At 35.5% G+C, this 24,208-nt stretch overlaps 9 protein-coding genes across 9 annotated transcripts; 4 read left to right on the top strand and 5 right to left on the bottom strand.

Moving 5' to 3' along the window:
- On the bottom strand, positions 1 to 743 carry TPHA0P01850 (uncharacterized protein; the record flags this gene model as incomplete). The annotated part of the gene is made up of 1 exon (XM_003688728.2): positions 1 to 743. A coding segment is annotated over one exon (743 nt), but the record flags the coding sequence as incomplete, so codon positions are not given.
- Positions 744 to 3,058: 2,315 nt separating this feature from the next.
- TPHA0P01840 (uncharacterized protein) lies at positions 3,059 to 4,708 on the bottom strand (the record flags this gene model as incomplete). The annotated part of the gene is made up of 1 exon (XM_003688727.1): positions 3,059 to 4,708. The coding sequence occupies one exon, from the start codon at positions 4,706 to 4,708 to the stop codon at positions 3,059 to 3,061; it is 1,650 nt and encodes a 549-aa protein (XP_003688775.1).
- A 3,013-nt stretch (positions 4,709 to 7,721) lies between these two features.
- TPHA0P01830 (zinc-binding alcohol dehydrogenase family protein) lies at positions 7,722 to 8,849 on the bottom strand (the record flags this gene model as incomplete). Its single annotated transcript, XM_003688726.1, has 1 exon — positions 7,722 to 8,849. The coding sequence occupies one exon, from the start codon at positions 8,847 to 8,849 to the stop codon at positions 7,722 to 7,724; it is 1,128 nt and encodes a 375-aa protein (XP_003688774.1).
- Positions 8,850 to 9,503: 654 nt separating this feature from the next.
- Positions 9,504 to 11,018, bottom strand: ZWF1 (glucose-6-phosphate dehydrogenase; the record flags this gene model as incomplete). The annotated part of the gene is made up of 1 exon (XM_003688725.1): positions 9,504 to 11,018. One exon carries the CDS (start codon positions 11,016 to 11,018, stop codon positions 9,504 to 9,506), a length of 1,515 nt encoding a protein of 504 aa, XP_003688773.1.
- Positions 11,019 to 11,712: 694 nt separating this feature from the next.
- On the bottom strand, positions 11,713 to 13,194 carry NAR1 (iron-sulfur cluster assembly protein NAR1; the record flags this gene model as incomplete). Its single annotated transcript, XM_003688724.1, has 1 exon — positions 11,713 to 13,194. One exon carries the CDS (start codon positions 13,192 to 13,194, stop codon positions 11,713 to 11,715), a length of 1,482 nt encoding a protein of 493 aa, XP_003688772.1.
- A 603-nt stretch (positions 13,195 to 13,797) lies between these two features.
- LAP3 (bleomycin hydrolase) lies at positions 13,798 to 15,240 on the top strand (the record flags this gene model as incomplete). Its single annotated transcript, XM_003688723.1, has 1 exon — positions 13,798 to 15,240. The coding sequence occupies one exon, from the start codon at positions 13,798 to 13,800 to the stop codon at positions 15,238 to 15,240; it is 1,443 nt and encodes a 480-aa protein (XP_003688771.1).
- A 714-nt stretch (positions 15,241 to 15,954) lies between these two features.
- On the top strand, positions 15,955 to 18,354 carry KEX2 (kexin KEX2; the record flags this gene model as incomplete). The annotated part of the gene is made up of 1 exon (XM_003688722.1): positions 15,955 to 18,354. The coding sequence occupies one exon, from the start codon at positions 15,955 to 15,957 to the stop codon at positions 18,352 to 18,354; it is 2,400 nt and encodes a 799-aa protein (XP_003688770.1).
- Positions 18,355 to 19,108: 754 nt separating this feature from the next.
- On the top strand, positions 19,109 to 20,467 carry YTP1 (Ytp1p; the record flags this gene model as incomplete). Its single annotated transcript, XM_003688721.1, has 1 exon — positions 19,109 to 20,467. One exon carries the CDS (start codon positions 19,109 to 19,111, stop codon positions 20,465 to 20,467), a length of 1,359 nt encoding a protein of 452 aa, XP_003688769.1.
- A 495-nt stretch (positions 20,468 to 20,962) lies between these two features.
- SIN4 (Sin4p) lies at positions 20,963 to 23,911 on the top strand (the record flags this gene model as incomplete). Its single annotated transcript, XM_003688720.1, has 1 exon — positions 20,963 to 23,911. One exon carries the CDS (start codon positions 20,963 to 20,965, stop codon positions 23,909 to 23,911), a length of 2,949 nt encoding a protein of 982 aa, XP_003688768.1.
- Positions 23,912 to 24,208: the final 297 nt, after the last annotated feature.

The raw sequence follows: 24,208 nt of genomic DNA, 5'->3' as shown, positions 1-24,208 counted from the left end.
CTTGACTTAATGTAATCGTCACCCAAAACATAATCCTGGCCTGCAATAGCACCATTAACAGAACAAATTCTTGTTGTTCCTGTTTGTGAATCATAAGAACCTCCAACAGGGATGTATGCGGTACATGGGAAATGGCGACCATGGAACTCATTAATCATTAATGATTCAAATAAGTATGCTAATGGATTAATATACCATACCCAAATAGACCAACCTAAGATTTTTGTTCTTGAGATAGCAAAACCAGTATACATTGACAAAGCTAACAGTAACATAGAAGCGGGAACCATAGCCTCTTGCAATGTCTTTGTTAAGGAACCGACACATTTGAATAAATGTGACATAGGGAAAACGGCAACAACACTAATCAAATAGTAGAAGAAAAAAACACGACCATTTCTTCTAAATTTACATAAGAAGTAGAAAATGATGTTAACACAAACAGATGTGATTAACTTTGGGGGTATTTCCGATATAATAGAAGCGAATGCATCAGCACTTGGATGGTATAATGAGTACGATTTGTGTTTTTCCATGATCGGTCTAGGTTCATATAAGGTAAAAATTTCAATAAGGGAAGAGAAAGCATTAATTAAAATGGCAAAGAACATAGCAGCACCACAATAGCAGAAAGTATCAGTAGTTGGATGAAGCATAACTTTGTAAAACATAAAACTTAGAATTAAAGCCATGGCAGAGTTACCAAAAACTTGAAAACCTGTAATTTCAAAACTGTTTTTCATTCTCCAAATATTTCTAGTTAAAAACTCCTTTTTAGTGTTCTTTCAATGCTTTTATTCACCATCTACCTGTAATGTTATTATGAATCGAATCCTAACATGAGTAAAATTTCCCTTTTAGAGAGAAAAAAAATTGGTCTTACAAATTCTTTATAATCTTTAACAATCATAAACGATTCACTATCATGGGGACTTTTCTCTTTGAGCCATTGTTAGGTTTTGTTGCGCCAGAATATTGATCAACGGGAGGTTAAGCAATATGTTCTGGTCGAATCTTCCTTTAGGACTTCGTGTGATATTCAGGTCATTGTGTTCTAAAATGTTTTGTGTATTTCTCATGATAGTTCTCATGTTATATACTATGATTATTGTCTTGTGATAAGCTGGTTTGCTGAGAAAGAATTAACATAATTAAGTGCTCTTGACTACAAATATGAAATATCCCATGTAACATATGCAAACGACAATTATGGTAAAGAAAAAGCAACAAAACTAAGCTTTTCCTTTCCTATTATACTTCGTTATGTACTTTTTGAGTTTTTGTAAATCTGCTATTCCGTTAACCACCAGCCATCCCCAGAATCTGGCTTTTATAACAACTATGAAAGAAGTAAAAACAACTATTGTTCTGAAAATTCTTGATACTCAACGTAGTTGTGATTAAAGGAAGCTTTATGAATTAAAATTAAAATAATTGACATCCATATAAATATGGAGATATATTGCGTTTTAAATTTCAAGTAGTGATATTTATATTTAACCCCAGAAAAAATATCGTAAGCTTCAATTAACATTTCTTCAATAATAATATTGTAAAGAAGATTATTTGTAGCAAATATCCATTATATGCGACTCGATTTCAATCCTTTAAATCATTAGTGTTACAACGAAGTCAATAAACAAAAAAACCTGATAAAGTTATGCTTGGTTTGAAAAGTTCAGTTCTCATTAATCGTAGCAATGCTATATTAATTAACTCAGTAACATTTTAATCATTGCACTCGTTGTCTTATGTACTTGTTCTTGCGATTGATTTGACATAACATCGAAAGATCCACTATGTGAAAATATCTTAATCTAAATTCTTCACTGGCACAGTTAATCAGCTTCTGCTTGAACTATTTTAACATTGAGAGCTAATATGGCAATGATAATTCTAATAAATGGAGAAGATATGTGATCTTAGAAGCAGGATAATATGAAAATACTATCATGTGCGATCCTGACGTCCTGACGCAATCTCGATGACATAGTGATGCACATATCAAGTAATGGCGTCTATTTAACTACTCTGTAACACAAATTATGACACTAGTTATGTTACTAATGACAAAAGATCTGAAAACTCTTCAGAAATGCATCCTAGTTATCTATTTCCTGCCGCATCATATTTATTCCCTGCCTTTAAATTTGTTGTTTCAATTTTTCACTTCTTCGTTTCATCTTTAACGAAAAATTGAATTGTCAATGAACAATAAGTAAGATATGAGAATGATAGCCAGTCGTAAATTAGCGTTGCAAGTTTGAAACGGGACTATTAGAAAGCACGGTTGATGACAGCCAATAATCTACTTAAAGGGATCACTTCTATGAACTGGCTACCAACTTTCAACAAGAAAACAGCAAACTTCGAAACCAGCTAAGAATTCTGTTTTATACTGAAACTCAATATACATGCCAGATGACAAAGCAAGATGTTACTTCATTATTAATACAAAAGAAATTAAATATTGAGTAAATAGTAATATCTTATGAGATTATGATACGTACCATAAAGATTACAATGATACCAGCACATGCAATTAATCTATTTGTTATCGCTAAACTATGCCTAACCTTGCAAAACACTATATTTTGCGCATTATATTCTCTAGAATGAGTAATTTCGCCAGATCTACATTTATTAATTCGTACGATACTGTTTTCTGCAATATTTGAGCAGTCTTTATTGTTTCCAAGCACTTTGGAAGCAAAGCAAGTCATTAGCATGTTGTCATGTTGCAATTCTTTAATCCTACAAATGTAGAGGTTTCCGTTGCTTACGTTTTATGCAAAATTATACTTTTCCATAATATTTGATGTAATGGGTTATCATATTTATACTACAGTAGCCTATTATGTTTTACTGAGAAGAGGCATTCATTGTGATTACTTAATTGCATCTTTTTTACTATCACTGTGTTATTGTTTTTTGGGCATATCATAATAATTAAATTACTAAATAAATAAATGTAATATATACAGTAAGATAATAATGCGAGTAACGTAAAATATAATAAAATCTCGCTAAAATTTAAAAGTTCATATTATCAGGAAGTTTATTTGGCACTAGCTCTACCGATGCTGTCAAAGTAACCTTCTAAATCGACTGGAACCCATTCAATACCCAAACCTTCGGCGATAGATTTACCTAAATCAGCATTTAATAAACCGAAATATTGAGATACAGTAGTCTTTAATTTTGGATTTGGAATGTTACTAGCACTACCAACAACAGTGTCAATGAAGTCTTTTCTTTGTTGTTCTGTGAATACATTTTCGTATAAAGCTCTTGGTTGCTCCAGGTCTAATTCGGATGCACCACTAACAGAATAGTAACCTGGTAACTTAGCATTGATGACGGCATCATGAGCAGCACGAGCTGATTCTTGTTCTAAGATATATTTCTTTAAACTCTCTTCAGTAACAGCACCCTTGTATTTGTTTTTGAAGAAATCTTCACTGGTTAAGTCTTTGTATTCCAAGCTGGCGTTTGGTTGACCAGAGATGTAATTTGGCATGGCACCTTGGTTATATAAAGTACTTGCACCATCTCTTTGGAAATTTGAAGCAGCATATGGACAACGGCTAGCAGCAGTGCCGTTCAAATTCTTTGGTCTATTAACGTCTAATTGGTTAAAGTTAGCACCCAATCTGTAACGTTGAGTATCTGGGTAAGAAAATATTCTGGTTTGTAAAACGTTATCATTAGATGGTTGAATACCAGGGATACAAGTATTTGATGGAGAGAAAGCCAATTGTTCAATTTCTTGGAAGTAGTTATCGACATTACCAGTCATGGTAATTCTACCAAACTTTCTCAATGGGAATTCCTTGTGTGGCCAAACTTTAGTTAAATCATTAACAGAATATCTGAATTTCTCAGCTTGTTCTGGTGTCATAGTTTGGATGTAACATGTGAAACCTGGCTTCTTACCTTCCTTAATTTTGTTGAACAATTCAATTGTACTATAGTCTGGACGGGTACCAGCTAATTTACTAGCTTCGTCGTTGCTCAAAGTTGGGAAACCCTTGTCAGATTTGACATGGAAATTAACATAGGTAAGTTCACCTTTATCGTTAATCATCTTGAATGTGTGACCAGAGTAAGCGTTCATGTCACTCAAAGATTTTGGAATACCCCTTGGACCATGTAGATAAACAACTTGATGTAAGGTTTCTAAGTTTTGAGTGAAAAAATCCCAAGAACGACTTGAATCTTCCGCACCATCAGCATGGTTTTGAGGATCTTTCTTTTGAGTATGAATGAATTGTGGAAATTTTAGACCATCTCTAATGAAGAAAACTGGTGTATTGTTGAAAACCCAATCATGGTTGCCCCATTCAGTGTAGAATTTAAAGGAAAAACCTCTTGGATCTCTAACAGTGTCTGCAGAACCAGAAGAACCAGCAACGGTGGAAATACGGATCATACCTGGACATTTGTAACCAACCTTTTGGTATGGAGCAGCAAATGTGATGTCACTTAAGGAATCTGTCAATTCGAATTCGAATTTACAACCAGCAGCCTTGGCATGGACAACTCTTTCTGGAATTCTTTCTCTGTCGAAATGTGCAATGTTTTCAACTAAATGGAAGTCTTGCAATGTAATTGAACCATCTGGTCTTGATAATAAAGAAGCCCCTGGATGATGGGAGTAGGCGAACCCGTTGGATAAGGCATACACTTTTTTTTGTTGGTCACTCATGTTAATTGTTTTTATAATGATTGGTTATCTGTTAACTCTAAAGACTAGATAGAATATTATAATTATAATTACAATGTAGACAAGAAGTTGAATGAAAAGTGGATCTGATGGAAGAACTGGGTTCCTCTTTTATATATCTTTACTCTAAGATATTGATTAAAGAAAAAGAATAAAATAACATTGTGTAAATTGCTCTTGATAGCTCTCTCTCTTTACTTTTGTTGAATTGCTAATGATATCCATAGATTTAGATCTAAATGTCACTGTCTGGCTAGTATTCACCATACTATTATAAATATTATAAATATTACAAATGTTCGTTAGAGTATCCTTACAAGTGTCGAACCAGTAGCAGTTTATAACGGAGTTAACGAAACTGCTAAAATAAAATTAAAAAAAGGTTCTAGTTTGATAATTGGTATTACAAAGGCTCATATTTCGAAATGATAAAAACCTTTAATTGACATTGGTTTGTATTACTTCGTCGTATAGTTGTCAGTTCTTTTTCATTTGCTTTTTCGTAATAAATTTCGGAATTTACCAAAAAACATACGGAGGAAAGACAAACTTTACAAAATAACAACTTGGAAAAGAAAAAACTTAAGCGCGCCTCGACCGATTACCAGAAATAAACAAGAAGAGGCATTAATATTTCGAGATGAGTAAATTTGACAAACAACCTCAGAACAAGATTAATTGCCATACAGATAGAAAACGGATTCTACGAAAAAAGTTAATAGGCTATCTTGGTAACTTATTATTAAAGAGTACGTTAGTTCACTGATCTTCAAAGAGAAGAAGAAGAACAAGAAATGATGTATCTTGTGTGCCTAAATTTCTCATCCAAAAAAGACAGATTGAGTTGTAATAAGTTTCACAGCAGTTGGAAAAAGAAACTGTTACGTATTGGTGTGTTATTGTTATTTTGGTTGTTCTAGGCATTGCATTGTAACTTCGAGTTTAAGTCGGTGTTGGCGTGATTAATATCTTCATCAAATGCCTTACCTGTGTTCCAATATTTCTTTTCATTCTTGTTTCTTTCATTTCCAGAAGTTGTGTTATTTTTTTTGTTGTTTTTTTTTTCTATTGTGAGACATTTCTTGAAGTGCAATAAGGCAACGGAGGCATGGTGGTAGGTAGGGAGAGGATCAGTTTGATCATCAATCGCCTTATTCTAGCCATGTCTACTTAAACTTAAGACATTTTTAGGCTCTTAACATTGTCTTTAAATCCGATATCGTACGCCTGCACTAGCTTTTAGCGTTTTAGCGTTCTTTCGAAGTGTCTGGCTATCGATATTGGATTATATAGACACTGTTATTTACAATATTCGCCATTTCCCGGTTTTTAACTGGTGAATATGGAATTCATTCGCTGGGTACGAAGGGGTAGTATACGTAGAATATAACACTTCTCGCCATGGTGAACCCTTACAACATCATTTGATGCTTTAAAGATATGAAATAAGGGAGGTGGAAATATTTGAGCAGGTGATCAATTTTTCTTCAACATGCTATTGTAAGTTCGTTTAAAGGGTTTAATCGCTCCTAAGTGTCTCAATTGTTCGAAATTGAATCTCTTGATGCCACAGTTACGTTTTTTAACAAAGAAGGAAACTAAGTCACGTCAGGTCAACTGTGTAAAAAGAACAACTTAAACTATAAAATATACATCAAGCCATACTATCATACTGTCAGATCTCGAGGTAGTGCGATAGTTAGATGACAACGTTCAACCTTTTATTTAACAGTATAAATTGACTAATTCTACCTTCGCTGTTTACATGTTTTTTTTACGAAGTTCTCAATTTTAGTACATTGCAAGTGTTTTCTATATGATTAATTGAAAAAGAATCGAATATACTATTAAAGTAGCCAACATCCATTGGACAAAATAAAACTACTCTATTGTTTTATGTTATTTAATTTGAAGAAAGCCTTGAAACTAAGATATATACCACAATATAATTCAATTCACGGTTGACTTTTGAGACATCAGAGTTTCATTAAAAGTCATCGTAAGAATCTTCTTGGATTACGAAGTAGAGATAAAAAGTACTACTCTTCCGTGTAAACGGTCAATTTATAAACTAAGGTTGAGCAGATATATGTAGTGTCATGAGCATATATTTTATTGTGACATGATCTAATTGGTGTACCTTAACGGTTGAGAGTATAATTTGTTCTGTCAGTTCTACCATTCACAAAAGGCATAATATTGATGAATATTGTGTGTATATAATATTACATTTAATTGGCGCTCTTCTGTTGATTATGAGACTAAGTTCCAGCTTCTCCTGTCATCTAATATAGTGTTGTTAGAGTTCTATAATATAAAGATTCCAGATTTTAGTAACGTATCTCTTGTTATAAATTGATCCAATGTTCAAGGATGAAGTTGAACCAAGTTATCGATGTCATGCTGGAACAGTAAACGACTGGCGTAGTGAAGGGACTGGCCAGGCCGGTCATATAATTGTGCTATTTAATATCCAAAAAATAGAAACCTCCTCTGAAAACACATAATAATCATTGCAAGTTGAATTATATATCCTTTAATGATCTTAGTATATAAAAAACAAGGCTGAATGTAATAATACTATTATTTTGGTGAAACGCACTAGCATAATCAGAAAGATCAAGATATTTAAAAAGTTTCATTTAATTTGGTTTGTCATCTAAATAAATGAATTCCTCTTATATTAAAGTTCTGTTCATATATCATATTTTATCCAAAATAATATGTTTTGGAATTTATCCGCAATAGTAAAAAAGTCTTGATTAGCTCAAACGGTAGTAATAACATCACATTCTAGGATATTGTATTATATTATCCTCTAGATATTAAACATAGTTAATTACAGTTATCCTGAAATGAAGTAAATTTTGCCACAATGCTTATTTTGCAAAAATTCATAGGGGAAATAGTTAATTGTTTAAATCAAAGACAGCTCTCCGACGACATGCATTTCAGTCTTGCGTTTCGATACCTCCCATTAATAATTCGGGATATTTTATAAAACAGTAACAAATTTAACTCCCGCTGCCTTTCCATCTCTAATCATGTTTGTAATTTCTGGAATATCTTCCAACCCATTATCAAACACCTTGACAGGCATATGCTTAATTTCCCCATTTTGAACATAAGGTCTGATGAATTTAACAAATTCAAAGGTATCTTTTCTATATGTTACATCTTTAGGAAATTTGAAATCAGCCATTCTGATATCCATGCCACAGACTTTATAAATCATGGTGCTTAAAACTTTTACATTGGGTTTTCTGTCTTCAACTGGTATATCATTTTCTGATAAAAATAATAATTGCATCAATGACACCGGATTAACATCATCTACACATTTGTATGTTGTTGAAAATGTTTGTTCAGTTGATACAGTATCGATAGCGTGTTGAATATTTGGATATTTTGATTTAATAACTTGGGCAATGTTCTCATCATGGTAATCATAAACTTCATCCGCACCAAAAGATTTTAACATTTCTTCATGTTTCTTTGATGCAACAACAACAATTTTTGAATATCCGTGAATTTTTTTGGCCAATTGAACTAAAATTTGGCCAACACCTGTGGCACCTCCCCAAATTAATATTGGGAAATCATGTTGTGGTTCTTTTGGTTCCCAAGCTAACTTTAAGCCCATATCATGGTGAATCACAATACCAGCTGTAGTTAGAGACACTGGTAAAGCTACAGCACCCTCGAATGTGTTGCAAGGACCATAATACAGATTTTTTAAATCGGTATGCTTTATGTTAGCAGGAGCTTTATATGTTGTAGCTTGGTCAACTGCAATGTATTCTCCAAATGCACCATTCTTTGGACGCTGGTTTGAAGCACCATGAACAAAGGACAAAACAATATCTCCCACATGAAATTGATTTGTGTCGACTTTAGATCCCAGTTTCAAAACCTTACCAACTGCATCACAACCTAAAATGGAACCTTCTGGACCAAGTTTCATATCTATATGTTTCCATTCCGAAGGGTTACCAGCAACTGCAATGACTTTTATTAGCATAAAGTCATCTTCAATCTCAGGAATTGGACAGTCCTTCTTTACAACTGCTTTACCATTCCCGATGACCACTGCTTTCATTTGTTTTGGAAGCTGGGCATTCATTTTAATAATAATAGTAGTAGTAAGAAGTAAAAAATGGCAATATTAACTATATATTTGAGTGAATTTTAAGGTCAGTGTGTATCTGCTGTACTTTGTAAAGTGCCAATGGGACTTTCCTGATTATATTTCAGATATACATCTATTAATAAATGTTAATCGTGAAATTATTTAACTTTTTAGATACTGAAGGATTTCGCTTTAGCAGTTTTCTGGCCTTTAATAAATTCTTGTGAAAGTTATAATTAAAGTAACCTAAACAGCAAAATAAAATGTCTTGATACAGAAGGTGGAGTATAATTTATAAAGATTAAACTAGTTTACTTTTATCTCCAATTTAATTTTTAATCAAATATTCAACTCAATTGAAATAGGGGAAAAAATTGATGTTTAGTATTAAAAATAATAACTTGACGGCAAACTTGTAAGATTAAGAACAAACGGTAAAAATTTAATCGTTTGCGAAATTAGCGAAAAGCTTGTTAGCAGTTTCAATATATTAAATGTATCAACTTGTTATTATTATCAGGATTCTTTACATATTATACAAATTCCTATTTAACTCTTACAAATTTTTTGGTTATAGTATTAAAATATAAATGATCATGATGTCATACAAGATAGGTTAAAAATGGTACATTGTCATTGCAACTATATTTAATGTGTTTCTTCTCCTGGAGAGATGATTGGCCAAGAGTAGTTTATGTTATCTTGGAATTTGTAGCCGTGTTTCATCATGTATTCTTTGAAACCTGATGGGCCTCTTGAACCGTATGGGTAAAGTTCTGGGGCTGGAGCATCTGGGGATTCAATGTAGTTTAAGAATGGTGTGAATAGAGACCAAGAGACTTCCAATTCATCATCTCTAACAAAGTTAGAGTGGTCACCTAACAAAGCATCTCTGATCAAAACCTCATATGCTTGCGGGATCCAGAAATCCTTGAATCTAGTGGAGTAGGTCAAGTCCAAGTCTGTTACTTGAGTGGTGGTGGATAAACCTGGAGTTTTAGCGTTCATCTTCATGTAAACGGATGCATCTGGTTGGACTCTGATAACCAATTCATTATTTGGAATGTGTCTGAATACACCTGGAGCAGCTGGTTTGTATTGGATTCTGATCTCGACCTTTGCTTCATTCAAAGCTTTACCAGCTCTCATGACGACTGGAACACCATCCCATCTTTCATTTTCGATTTTGAATGACATGGCACAGTAAGTGACACACTTAGAATTTGGCTGAACGGTTTCGTCATCCAGATAGGCCGGTTTACTGCCGTCTTCAGATTTACCATATTGACCGATTAAGATGTCATTGTGATCAATTGGAGCCATAGCCTTCAAGACCTTAACTTTTTCGTCACGGACATCCTCTGGATCGAAGGAGACAGGTCTTTCCATTGTCAACAGAGTCAAAATTTGTAGCAAATGGTTCTGCATGACGTCTCTGACAATACCTATGGAATCGAAGTAACCACCTCTACCTTCCGTACCGAATGGTTCCTTGAAAGTGACTTGTATACTTTGGATGAAGTCTTTGTTCCAGGAAGCGTTCAAGAAAGTATTACCGAATCTCAATTGCAATAAATTTTTAACCATCTCTTTACCTAAATAATGGTCAATTCTGTAAATTTCATCTTCAGTGAATAAAGGAGACAAACTATTCTGCAAAGCTCTTGCACTTTCCAAATCATGACCGAATGGCTTCTCCACAATAACTCTTTGCACACCGACAGTTGTATATAAGATTTTCTTAATTTGTTCAGCGACACTTAAGAAAACAGAAGGTGGCAAAGCCAAATAATACAATCTTTGTGGATGGGTTATATTTTTTTGGGCTTCGACTTTCTGGAATTCCTTTAGCAACTCCAGATAGCCTTGGTCCTCATCGTAAGCACCACCTTCATGATACTGAATCAATTTAAAAAACTGTTCGACTTTTTCATCGTCTTGCTTACCATTTGGTTTTTCCAAATGAGGCTCAATTCTTTGTCTCAATTCGCTGCCAGTTAATTTTGATCTTGCAAAACCAAAAATTTTAGTGGATTCGTGCAAGTAACCTTCTCTAAACAGACCGAACAACGCAGGAAAAGTTTTCTTCTTAGCTAAATCACCAGAAGCACCGAAGACAGTGATAATGACGTCAGTTTCGAATCTTTCTCTGTTACAAGCCATTCTAGAAAATACGTTATGTTTTAATTTTTTATATAGTAATCGATTATACTAAACTTCACAAAACCAAAAAAAGGGGAAATGGGTTGGGAGTTGACTTGAGAGGTTAGAATAAAAGTTTCCAGTTATTGCTATACATAAAACAAATCACCAGCAAAAGACAACAGGCTTATATACTCCATGCAATTGAATATGAATACGAGAAAGCAAACTGCTAGCACAACCTGTTCATAAGCGTTTATATTTATATGCATTCGACCTGTGTATGTGTGTTGCGTATATGAACGTCTTTGAAGAAACAGGTGGGAAATTTAATGAGTAATGCCCACAGCGTGCAGGACGACGTGCTATTACGGCCGTCTATGGAATAAGAAAACAGCAATTTCCATTATTTCTGCGATTGCGCGCAGAACTGTTTCTGGAAAGTGTGGTTTAGGCGGGAAGGGGCGGGCCCCTGTGCGCTGGCGCTGGCGACGAAACACCGATGCTCCGCTGTGATAGTCTCCCGACGCCCGCCACCAGCGCACGCCCGGCATTTGTGCGTCTGTGTCCGTTTTCGTTGTTTGTCCTTTCGAGGCCGCGCTTGTCGCTTGCGGTTTGACGGGAATTTCCCGCAACGCGCTGGCTGGGCGCGTTGCGTGCAGGGAGGAGGGTAAGCGGGGACAGGGGGGTGTTGCGCTTCGTGGCCGCGCAGCGCTTACCAGTTGGCCATCGCCAGGAGTTCACCCGGCCCGTCGTCGTGCTTTTCAATGGGGTGGAACGTGTAGCGGTGGCTGGCGGCAACGGCGGCGGCGGTAGCAGCGTCAACGACACCAGCGTGTTGGGGCAGTGGGCGCTGGAGCAGCTCTTCGTGGTAGCGCTGGTTGAGGTGCTCGATGAGTTGTGCGTTCATCTTCTTGGTGTTGTTGCTGTCTAGCAGCCCGCCGCCGTTGATGCATCCCTTTGGGCACGCCATCACCTCGATGAACTCTGCCCCGTAGGGATCGGCGGCAGCGGGCGGCGCGGGCAGCGCGGGGTCGCTGTCTGGGGACTGCTTGGCCCGCTGGCGGGCCCGCAGACGCAGCGTCCGCGGCCGGGCGGCCTGCGTCAGCCGCCTCACCATGTTCTGGATGTTGCGGAACCCGTACACTTCGCTGCTGCTGGCAAGGGTCGCTCCGCTCCCCAGGTCCACCAGCCGGTGCTCCAGCAGGTCGTGGTTCTTGCCCGCCGTCGACAGCACCGCGCATCGCGTGCCCATCGCCTGGTGGCGCGCTTGCGATTCCAGCACGTACTGGTACGCAAACCCCCCGGACGACGATCCCGCGTTCACAGACATGGTCGCGTCCCAGGGGTAGCCGGGCATGGACATCTCGTCCAGGATGGCCCTGTCCAGCCCAAACGTCGGCGTCGCGGGCGTCGCCGGGTTGCTTCCCATGTCGCAATCTAGTTCCTCCAGCATCTTCACAAACTCCTTGGGGGTGATGACGCAGTCGACCTCCCCCTCGCTGTCTTGCCTCGAGGCCTCCAGCTTCTTGTCGAAACAGGGCATCACACTTAAGTGGTACACCTTCCCACCAACGGTGTTCTTTATTATCTGCCCCGTGAGTTGTTGCGGGGACTTGATGTCCACAAGGTACGGCACAAGCTCCGGCTTGCTCTTCTCACAGTATAGCACAAACCCAGGGCACACGGAACACAGTCGGGGACCCGAAACCTGCGATGAAGAAGACGTCCCGGCGCGCACGGCTTCCCGCACCTCGCGGTTCGTCTCTCGTATCGATATCTCACGTCCAATCTGCGTGCCAACGACATATTTACAAGCAAACTTCTCCCGTACCACCTGGCACATCCGTATGTCGAACTCCATCACGCTCAGCCCAAAATGATTCGCCATGGACAACCGTGATTGAGGGGAGATGCTAATCACCAACTGCCCTCCATCGTTCTTGTAGTTCTCCAAGAACACGCTGTAACTCTGCCTGCTCAACAGGATCTCTTCACTGGAAGTGATGCATCCCACGCACGCCAGGCAGTCCTGCAACGTGATGGACACCTTCTCCAGCTCGCTCTCTTTACCAACTTGCAAATCGCCGTTCGCATCGACGTTGTCATTCTCTTTATTCACTTCAGTGGGTTTAATACATGCCATACTGGGACTAATGAAATCATTCAAATCTTCTGCAGATAAAAGTGCACTCATCTTTCAATAAACGTAGCAGAATAGTACTCAGATGCATGAACAGTGGCATCAAGCTTCCTATAACACCACTCAACTAATTCCTACAAAGAGTCAGATCACAGCGTCTTACCTTATTTTTATATTCAGAAGTATATATTTATATAAGAGCAGAGATGGATACAATTTCATCGCGATGAGGTTAAATTTTTCACTAATAAATATTACTAATACTGATACACAGATTGGTGGGAGTATAATGCAAACACTAATTTGGTGTCAAAAACATAGTACTGATTCAAAAAGTTTTTGTTTCACGTTATCGTTATTTGTATTTGGTTTAATGGTAGTCTACCTCTTTAAACTTGAAACTTTTGTACTGATCACACTAATCCACTTCGAAGCCCATCAATTCAGCCAGTTAAGCTCATTTTCTCGCTCGGTTACTCTAAGATACACATTGCTGAACGTGCAATACTCAATGTGGTGAATAAGAAAAGTGAAAATAAGCAACAATTACCAACGACACTTCTTGCTAAAGTAGACAAAAGTCAATATATATGAACATTTTTTTTGTTAGTTCATTCTTTGTCTTTTCTCTCTCATATATTGTTCACTCTGATTGTCATGTATACAGCCATTGTGAAGAAGAACAGGGTCTTTCAAACAGTGTTTCACCGCAACAGAATTTTTCCCTCTAAATTACACAAAGTGAATATGTCATCTTCTATCGAGATTTCCAAGATTAGCGAGTGGGATAGTGATAATAGCAAAGATTTGAATCACAGATTAGCTTCTACAGTTTTGAAGAATGTGAATGCTGATGATGCTTTATTGAATAAGACTCGTCTATTGAAACAAGATTTAAGAATCTTCAACACTGCTGTCAATAATGAATCCACTCCAATAACAAATCAACGTTCATCTGGTAGATGTTGGTTATTTGCCGCCACTAATGAACTGAGATATAATGTCATCGAAGAATTGAAATTGAAAGAATTCGAATTGTCTCAAGCTTATTTATTTTTTTACGATAAATTAGAGAAAGCTAACTACTTCCTAGATCAAGTTATTGACACTTACGAAGAAGATGTCGACTCCCGTTTAGTTCAATATCTACTATCTGCCCCAACTCAAGATGGTGGTCAGTATAGCATGTTTGTCAATTTAGTTGCAAAATATGGTTTGATCCCAAAAGACCTTTACAACGACTTACCGCTATCCACCGTTGCTTCCTCAAAATGGAATTCCATATTAACTACAAAGCTAAGGGAATTTGCTGAAGTTTTAAGAGAAGAACTAAAGAAAGGTAATGATATCTCTGAACTAAGAACTAAATTCCAAAGAGAGATATTCAAATTGATGACTTTATTCATGGATATGCCACCAGTCAAACCAGATGAATCCTTTACATGGTCATATTTAGATAAGGACAAGAAAATCCATACATTGGAGACGACACCAAAGGAATTTGCATCCAAGTATTGTAAGATAGATTGTTCAAAACCAGTTTCACTAATCAATGATCCAAGACATCCATATGGAAGAATAATCAAAATTAACCGTTTAGGTAATGTCATCGGTGGCGAGAGTGTTTATTACTTAAATGTTGATAATGAAATTTTATCCAATTTAGTCGTTCAAAGATTACAAAATCAAAGACCTGTTTTTTTTGGTTCTCACACTCCAAAGTTCATGCATAAGAAGTTCGGCGTTATGGATGTCGAATTATGGGACTACAAATCAATCGGGTATGATTTACACCAATCCAAGTCCTCTCGTATCAAATATGGTGAAAGTTTAATGACTCATGCCATGCTAATTACCGGCGCACACGTAGATGATACCACTGGGAAACCAATCCGCTACCGTGTTGAGAACTCATGGGGTAAAGATTCTGGTAACGATGGTTTATATGTCATGACTCAAAAGTACTTCGAAGAATACGCATTCCAAATTGTTGTCGACATTGATGAATTACCAAAAGATTTAATGGAAAAATTCATTAAGAAGGACGAAAACCCAATTGTTCTCCCAATCTGGGATCCAATGGGTGCCTTGGCAAATTGATTTCCGTGTTGACTTTAGATAACAGGATGTTGCTTTATTTATCCTTCTCCCACCAGTAGTTATAAAGGATATTTTGTATATATTTTATAGTCCTCTTCTTCTAATAAAATAATTAGAATCTATCATCAAGAAAACAACAAAGTAATTCCAATGTAGAATCCAAAAGCATACATCGTAATGATGCCATCTTCAATGTATTACTATTGTTGTCGTTGCTATGACATGTCCTTCTATGAGATAGACTTGTACACATCTCTAGTAAAGTGTCACGTGTTAAATCTGCAATGTTATTGTTACCGTAATTGATTTCTTAAATGCTGAAAAATGAATTACAGCTTTTGTTTCATACTATTCAATTGAAGACTTTATGTTATTATATTTAAAATATGTCATTATTATTTTATTAAATTAATCATTGAATATCATTATGGGTATTACTATATCTTATTTATTCATTTGGTGAACTACAAAAAAACTCGTTTGAATTACAATCTTTTCTATCGAAGTTTTTGGTTGCATGTTTCTATGTTATAGTTAGAAAGTACAGGCAATCATTTTTTTCTTCCTTTTTCCTCAATAAAACCAATTATTTGCATCATTCAATTACTATAACTTATTTATCAAGAAAATTATTTGAGTTAATATTATTTGAAAAATTATCCACACAAACATTTAGGACAGTCTGATAGAATCAGTTCTTCTTCACATCTCAACATGTTTCATCAAATTAATGTATTATTTATACTGATATTTTTATTTATATTCAAGTCTGCCATTTCTGAAAAGGTACCAGAGAAGAATCATAATATAAACCAATATTTTGCAATAGAAAGTCACCTTAGTGCAGATGATCTTTTGAAACTTCATTCTAACTGGAAATTTGAACATAATGTGCGAGGTTTAGAAAACCATTATGTTTTCTCAAAGAAATATAACACATTATCAAGTCCAATTCAAAAAAGAGAAGATCTCTCTTCATTAGAGGGTGTTTCTTCCTTTCATGACCTTCCTCCAATAACTTTACAAAAAAGACAACCCATTCCTGTTCCTCCTATCGACTCAAGCTTATTACCATTACAGGAGGCTGCTAATAAACTTGGCATTAAAGACCCATTGTTTTCAAAGCAATGGCATTTGATTAATCCAAGTTTTCCAGGTAACGATGTAAACGTATCTGGTGTGTGGTTTAGTGGTATTACAGGAAAGGGAGTTGTTGCAGCCATTGTCGATGATGGTCTGGATCATAATAGTGAAGATTTAAAGGATAATTTTTGCGAAGAAGGTTCTTGGGATTTCAACGAAAATAAAAAATTACCAACACCAAAGCTAATTGATGATTACCATGGAACACGATGTGCTGGTGAAATTGCTGCAGTTAAAAACGAGTATTGTGGCTTAGGTGTCGCATACGGTGCCAAAGTTGCAGGTATAAGAATTCTATCAGGTCAAATCACTGCTGAAGATGAAGCTGCATCGTTAATGTATGGTCTGGATATCAATGATATCTTTTCTTGTTCATGGGGACCACCAGATGATGGCAAACATTTACAAGGACCATCTGATCTAGTTAAAAAAGCTATGATTAAGGGTACCCAAGAAGGCAGAAACGAAAAAGGTTCTATTTACGTTTTTGCTAGTGGGAATGGTGGACATTATGGAGATAATTGTAATTATGATGGTTACACAAACTCTATATATTCCATTACAATTGGTGCAATCGATCATAAGGGCTTACATCCTCCATACTCCGAAAGTTGCTCGGCTGTACTTGCTGTGACATATTCTTCTGGTTCAGGTGAATACATCCACTCGACAGATATTAAAAGTCAATGTTCAGATAGACACGGTGGTACCTCAGCAGCAGCACCATTGGCGGCAGGTATTTATGCCCTAGTTTTAGAAGCAAACCCTGAATTAACTTGGAGAGATGTACAATACCTTTCAATTTTATCATCCGTTGAAGTTCCAAATCCAGATGCTGAATGGAGAAACGGTGCATTAAATAAAAGATATTCTCATAGATATGGGTATGGTAAAATTGATAGTTTTGCCATTGTTGAATTAGCTAAGACTTGGAAAAATGTTAAGCCTCAAAGTTGGTATTACCATAAAACTGCCCGCCCGGAATTGACAAGTAATTCTATCGATAAAGTTCTAGAACATGAAATTACAATCACAAAGAAAGATTTGACAAATGCAAATTTAAAAAGAGTAGAACATATTACTGTTACTGTAGACATAGAAGCTACTAGAAGAGGTGCCGTTGTCATTGATTTAATTTCACCTTCAGGGATGATATCTAACTTAGGTGTGCAACGTTCCCTAGACGTCTCTTCGGACGGATTTATCAATTGGACATTCATGTCTGTTGCCCACTGGGGAGAGGAAGGAGTTGGTAAGTGGAAACTGAGAGTGAGGACCGTAAAAGAAGAGAATGAAATTAAATTTCATAATTGGAGATTAAAGATTTTTGGAGAAAGTATAAATCCAGAGAAAGCAACTAAATTTGTATTTGGAAATGATAAAGAATTAGAGGAGTTACGCACTTCTTCTACAACATCTATCATACAATCAAGTACTACGGTATCAAGCACTTCTACACCAAGTAAAGATGTACTTCCATCTTCCTCTATCACATCAAGTCTCTTATCTACATCAAGCTCTACAATAGCATCTATTTCCCACACGACTTCGTCAACTTTGATACCGAGTGAAACAAATGATGCAATAGATTCTGATTTAGAAGCTGATCTAAATACTCCAAACAAGTTGGATTCTCCGAAAGATTTCATGCATTACTTTTTATCTATATTTTCTTTCGGTTGTGTTTTATTAGCACTTTACTATTTTTTCTTTTTGAACTCAAAGAGAAGAATTAGAAGATCTCGTGCTGAAACTTACGAATTTGATATTATTGACAGCGATTCAGATTTTGATGAAACATCTGAAAGCATCAATGGTGGAGATGATTTTGTAATTGATGATACTTTTGATTTTGATTTATCAGATGAAGATGCTGTGCCATTAACTACAAATGTTCAAGGCATCGACGAACAATTATCTGAATCCAATGATATTACAAAACTTTCACCACATAGTTCAAACAATAAATAAATTTCAAAGGATTAAGAACAACGTAACATTAAAATCACTTTTACTTATTACGAACGAGGATATTGTAATTATTCCAACAAAGAAAAAGCAAACACAACTGATAATATTAAACAACTCACATACCACTTAATTTTAATCATGGTTCATGAAGTAGAACACTATTTTGAAGGTATTAATAAACATATTGTTGCATCTTTCTTTTTATAGACGTTTATAACAGGTCTTTCGAGGGATTCGAACGCGTATACTTCCAGAAGAACTTATAAAATAGATATATAAATTTATTTATATATTATTATATATATATTTAATTTATCTATTACCGAAGCATTAATAATATAGATAAATCTCTAACTTATTTTATACTTAATCGAAGAGGTTTAGAATCGTAATACTTGTTAAACAGATGTTGCTGTTCCAAGTGGGATAGTTAAATCAGACAGCTCAGACAAAGGTTCGCCCGCGTCGGTATGATAATATACCAACCTCCCCCCATTGTGAGGGTTTACCGATTGTAATACTAAAAATGTCTCATGGTGACTAAAATATCTACTTAACGATCACAATTTTGAATTATCAGAATATAAGTTTGCAATAGTTAAAATATTAGAGTTAAATTATTTTTGTTACTGATACTATCAGCAATTCAAAATATATTCATAAGTATATCGAAGAATAACTTATAATACAAGCCGCACCTAAAATTAGGGAAAGTGTCATACAACTCTGGGAAGAGGAAGAATAAAGTTCAATCATGATACTAAGTCAATTGATTAATATTTTTATACTTATTATATCCACATTGGCTAATTTTGGGATATGTGATAATATGTCAATGAATATGGACGATACTTCCGCATATACAAGACCAGATATTCAAGATGCTGGGAACAGGACGTTCCATTGGTTGTGTTGTGTATTTCTACTATTTTTACTTCCATCAGTCTCTGCTAGTTATTCTTTTGCTGGTCGAATAAATGTTTCTATGTTTTTGCAAATAATTAGTTGTATTTATTCTGTTGTGGAGGCTTTGTTTCTCAGATTCAGTGATAATGATGGTGTCGAGAACCGAACATCAAGAGGGTCGGCATGGTCAATTCTTATACTCTTAGGTTTATCTTTATTCTTTGGTGGATTAGCTAGTGGCACTGGGTTGTTAATTAAAAACAAGTTGTTACAAACCTTTATTTCAAATACAGGAGAATCACGTCTAAAATATGCCCATAATGCATTATCATTTCTCGTTGTGATAAACGGTTTCACTAAAAGTTGTTTAGCACCTGTGGCTATGTTTGGATTTTGTAGAGAAAGTCACACAGGTCAATGTATAGCTCATGGGATTATGGGTAATGCCTTTGTATTATATGGTTTTATCTATGCAATGGTTCTGGTGATACCTTCAATTCGGAACAACAAGGGTCCTTACTCGCAAGATTACATAGATAGCTGGGTCATGTGTTTGTGGGGCATCGTGAACACCTTTACTGAACACAGATGGGGCCGAGAAGGCTGGAATCATGGTGATTATCAACATACAGCAATGGGAATTATCTGGTGGGCAGGTGGGTTATTAGGCATTTTTTTGGGTAGAGGAGGCAAGAGAACATTTGTTCCTAGTTTATTAATTATTTTTACTGGTTGGGCTATGTCCGAACATTCGCAACACTTGATAATTAGCACAAAAGTTCATTATTTCTTTGGCTTGATTCTAATGGTTGGTGGAAGTCTACGAATAATAGAAATATCGTTTCTCTTGAAGGATCAGAGAACCCTGGATAAAATCTATTCATTTCAATATTTAGCTCCTTTCTGTTTGGTTTGTGGTGGAATATTATTTATGGGCGCCAGCGAAGAACAACTTGTATTAGTTTTAAGACTAGGAGCAGACCATAGTGCATATCTTCTTGTTGCTGTAGCTGCTGCATTTCTACTTTACTTATGGATGCTGCTCTGTCTGGAATTATATAATCATTTAGCCACTCAACAAGAAAAGGGATTTTTATCAAATTATGCATCGACATTACCAAGTCATATGGTGGATATTGAAAGTTCAACTGTATCTAACCAAGATGATATCGATGATGACATCGATTTTGAGTTAGCCTCCAATTAAAAATCCGATTACTGTGATAGTTATATTTGATATCCTAATAAGATTTCCAATTAAGTGACGAAACCCTATGTTAATATATAATGTCTTTAATTTAAAAAGCAATACTCAAAAATGTCGTAATAATACTCAAAAGCATTTTAAAAATTCAGAATACTGTCTCTATCATGGAACTCATTAACATAATTATATATATATATATATTGCTTCATTACAGATCAGCATTGAGGTTACTGACTTATACATTGTTTTCTTATTTCAGCCAAAGGTAGGAAAACCTTGAAAAATAAAATACGAAAAATCAAAAAAAAAGAAATACTATAAATTATTATAAATCTTTACAGTTAGTTCTATTTAGTTCATACCATATGTATACATAGAATTCCTATTATATATTCGTAAGATAAGTTCAGTTTTACAGAACCATACCTCAATTACCTACTTTGTAGAAATTTCGTTGAAATAGCAATTGTTTGTTAGAGATATCAAATTGCTAATATGATTGAACTTGGAAATCAAGCTGTATCATGGTCTAAGACAGGTTTAATTGTCTATTCTGACAAAACATCTACAGATAGCAATCTATGTATGACCTTTTTGGAGACTATTAATGGTACAACTTGGAGATTCCATCCTCCAAAGAAATATACAATCCATCCACATTTATATGAGTCTCAAAACACTACATCAAGCAGCAACTCAAATGGAGGAAAATATTCAATCAATGCTGGTCGTTCAGGTAGTCCACCTAATTACCAGGGATCTAAGGCTAATAGAACCACAAACAAAAACTGTCCATTTTTTTATGAGATCACTTCTGTTCATTGGAACAATTGGTTTAATCTACCTGGTGACATGTTAGCTGTATGTGACGAACTTGGTAATTTAACAATTTTAATACTGGGCCAGAGTTTGCAAGGTCCTGTGACAATGGATAAGCTGACTATGTTATTCCAGGATAATATATACAAGATTCATAACAACCCAATGCAATTAAATGAAACTTCAGAAGATTCTGTGAAATGCGTTAAAAAGGAGTCGAAGAAAGAATATCCAACAAGGATTTCTGAATTATTTTGGCTAAGCTCCTCTAAACCAGTAATTTCATCTCAGTTTTGTGTTCTGGACAGTTCTATCAACAGTTACAGAAATAAGGTACAACAGATTCCCCCATATGGTGTGTTTCATCCTCCTTTTATGAAATACTCATGTTTGGCAGTTCGTAAAAACGGTCAAATTGACTTCTGGTATCAATTTTCAAATTCTAAAAGTCATAAAAAAATATCATTGCACTTAAATACAGCTCAAGGAAAGAGCTCCAACGATATGGATTGGGTGGAGTATACTAATATTTCAGCATTGAACGAAGACCAGTCATTATTAATATCTACATATTCCAGACTAACAAAAGTGGTTTCATTTTACAAACTACATGTCAATTGGAACATAACTGACATCAACAATTCTCAGTTAAATGATCCATTGTTGTCTTTATTTCATCTCTCAGATGTTGCCGTTGAACAAATTGATGATGAAGGAAATCTTCTTGAATTTCAATATTTGTACGTCATCTCAAAAGCTCCAGTTGAAAAAGACTCTGCTCCAGAAATATTGCTATTATATAACGTACTAGATACTGGAAAATCAATCATTAAACGCTACAAGCTCATCCCAACTCAGTTAAATGCACATTATTTGAAAATACTAAAACCCGATATTTCACGACTAGATGAGCAAAAATTAAAACCAAAACATAGATATACGTTAAATTGCATGCCGGAAATTCACTTGGATAAAAAAGTCATAAACATTATATCCAATATACTAGATGGTTTTGTATCAATTCATTTTGAGGATTCTACTATTGAAACATATAGTAAAACAGATTGGAAAGTTGAAACAGAGAGACTGCATCATCAAAATAGGCAAGGCAAATTTAGGGATATATTAACTTCAGTATTAAGTGCAGGATTTAATTATCCCAAATTACCACCACAAAGTACATTGGAATGGGCAATAGTTTCACCAACAATGTGCGGTGTTTTAATAAAACAGTCATGTAAGGATATTCCACAATTTATCTCCATATCTCATGAAAATACTGACGATGCATCTTTGGATAAAGTGAATAGCACTGCTTTTGCTTTTGCATTTGTCGCCAGTATACATAGGCAACTTTCTGCTGAAGATTTATCCATTGCATGTAAAACACATTTGATAAAAATTTCTGACAAAGACCAAGATAGAGGGAAGGAATGTATAACTTCACTGATGGCTGATATATACTCATTTTTCAATATTACACCGGATGCACCACCAGAATTATTAGAAAAAATGATTTCAAGTAGACCAGTTCAAAAGACAATGTTGTTACAACTTGAATTAGGTAGTAGCTGTCGCCATAAAAATGTTTATGAAATGGCTCGTATTATCATGAACTTAAGAAACGTGTATTTTGCATTCAATGGTGTTACTCGTAATTTACAATTTGCAATTGAGCAACTAAATACGATAAGTCCAGCACAATTAGCGGGGGGTAAATTATTTCAGACGTCATTTACAAAACAAGATTTGATACATTCTTTGATACCGATTGCAAAATGGCTCATTAAGTTTATTACATATTTGATTCAGGAAGTTTTAATCCTTATCAATAAGGGATATTCCTCTGCAAGCGTAAGTTCACTAGTATATGGTGTATTTGGTGCAAGAATTCCTCGTTCACTATTGCTATCTATTTTAAATGAAATTAAAAGGGTGATTCATTTAGTTACTAAGTTCCCTGAAAATAATTATCCTGTACTGAACGAATCTTCTAAATTTTTGAAGAAAATTTTATCTGAATCCACTGTTAATATTGAAAAATTTGAAACATTTTTAGTTGATGTCAATACAAAATTCATGAATCTGAACAGTAAAAACCAGTCGACAACAAGAGAACCGTCATTGTTAGTGAAGGCTGAAATTCCTGAAGATATAAGTAAAATTTCTTCATTTTTACTGACTTATTCTAAAAATGCTATAATTTCTCATATAGACCCAGCACAAGTGTATTTTGCTGATACGAGTGGATTAAGAATTTCCAAAGATGAAATATTCCAGTCTTCGTTGCTCCACCTATCGCAACCGTTAGACAAAGGATTAGTGACAGATACCAAGAGTCTAGGCCCAAGTCATCAAACTTCCAGGTCTTTTTCAAAGATAGAATATGATGGTGTCTCTTACGACACTTTCACGGACAATGAAATGACAAATGGAAGTCTAAAGAGATGTTGCAGATGTGGCTGCGTCACAAGAGCTGGATACACAATCTCAGAAGATAAAACAATCATCTCCACAAGCATAAAGACAAGAAGATGGCCAACAATGTATGCAAGAGTCTGCATCTGCTCAGGATATCTGTACGAACTAGAGAAAGCACATCCAGAGAAAAAGGAGTCCAAATGACTTCAATCCAAAACCACATCAAATAATATATAATGAACGAAACAATAAATAGAATATAGTCTCAGAGTAATACAACTAATCTCAATCCATCTACAAAACACATCTGCATCTCTATCTAATAATAATTATGCATATATACATATAGCATAGCATCTTGTCTTCTTACACTTCTCGAGATTTTTAAGTTACCGTAGTTAATTAATGATTGGGTAACGCGTCCTTTGGTCGGGATATGGGAACCTAAAAATATCGTTTGACCTAAATAGGAAAAATATTAAATTATTTGTCAAAAGTCGA

The sequence above is a fragment of the Tetrapisispora phaffii genome, chromosome 16 (genome assembly GCF_000236905.1).
Source record: "Tetrapisispora phaffii CBS 4417 chromosome 16, complete genome".
Classification (NCBI taxonomy): Eukaryota; Fungi; Ascomycota; class Saccharomycetes; order Saccharomycetales; family Saccharomycetaceae; genus Tetrapisispora; species Tetrapisispora phaffii.
The sequence above is the reverse complement of the archived record's forward strand: the minus strand, read 5'-3'. Positions and strand labels throughout refer to the sequence as shown.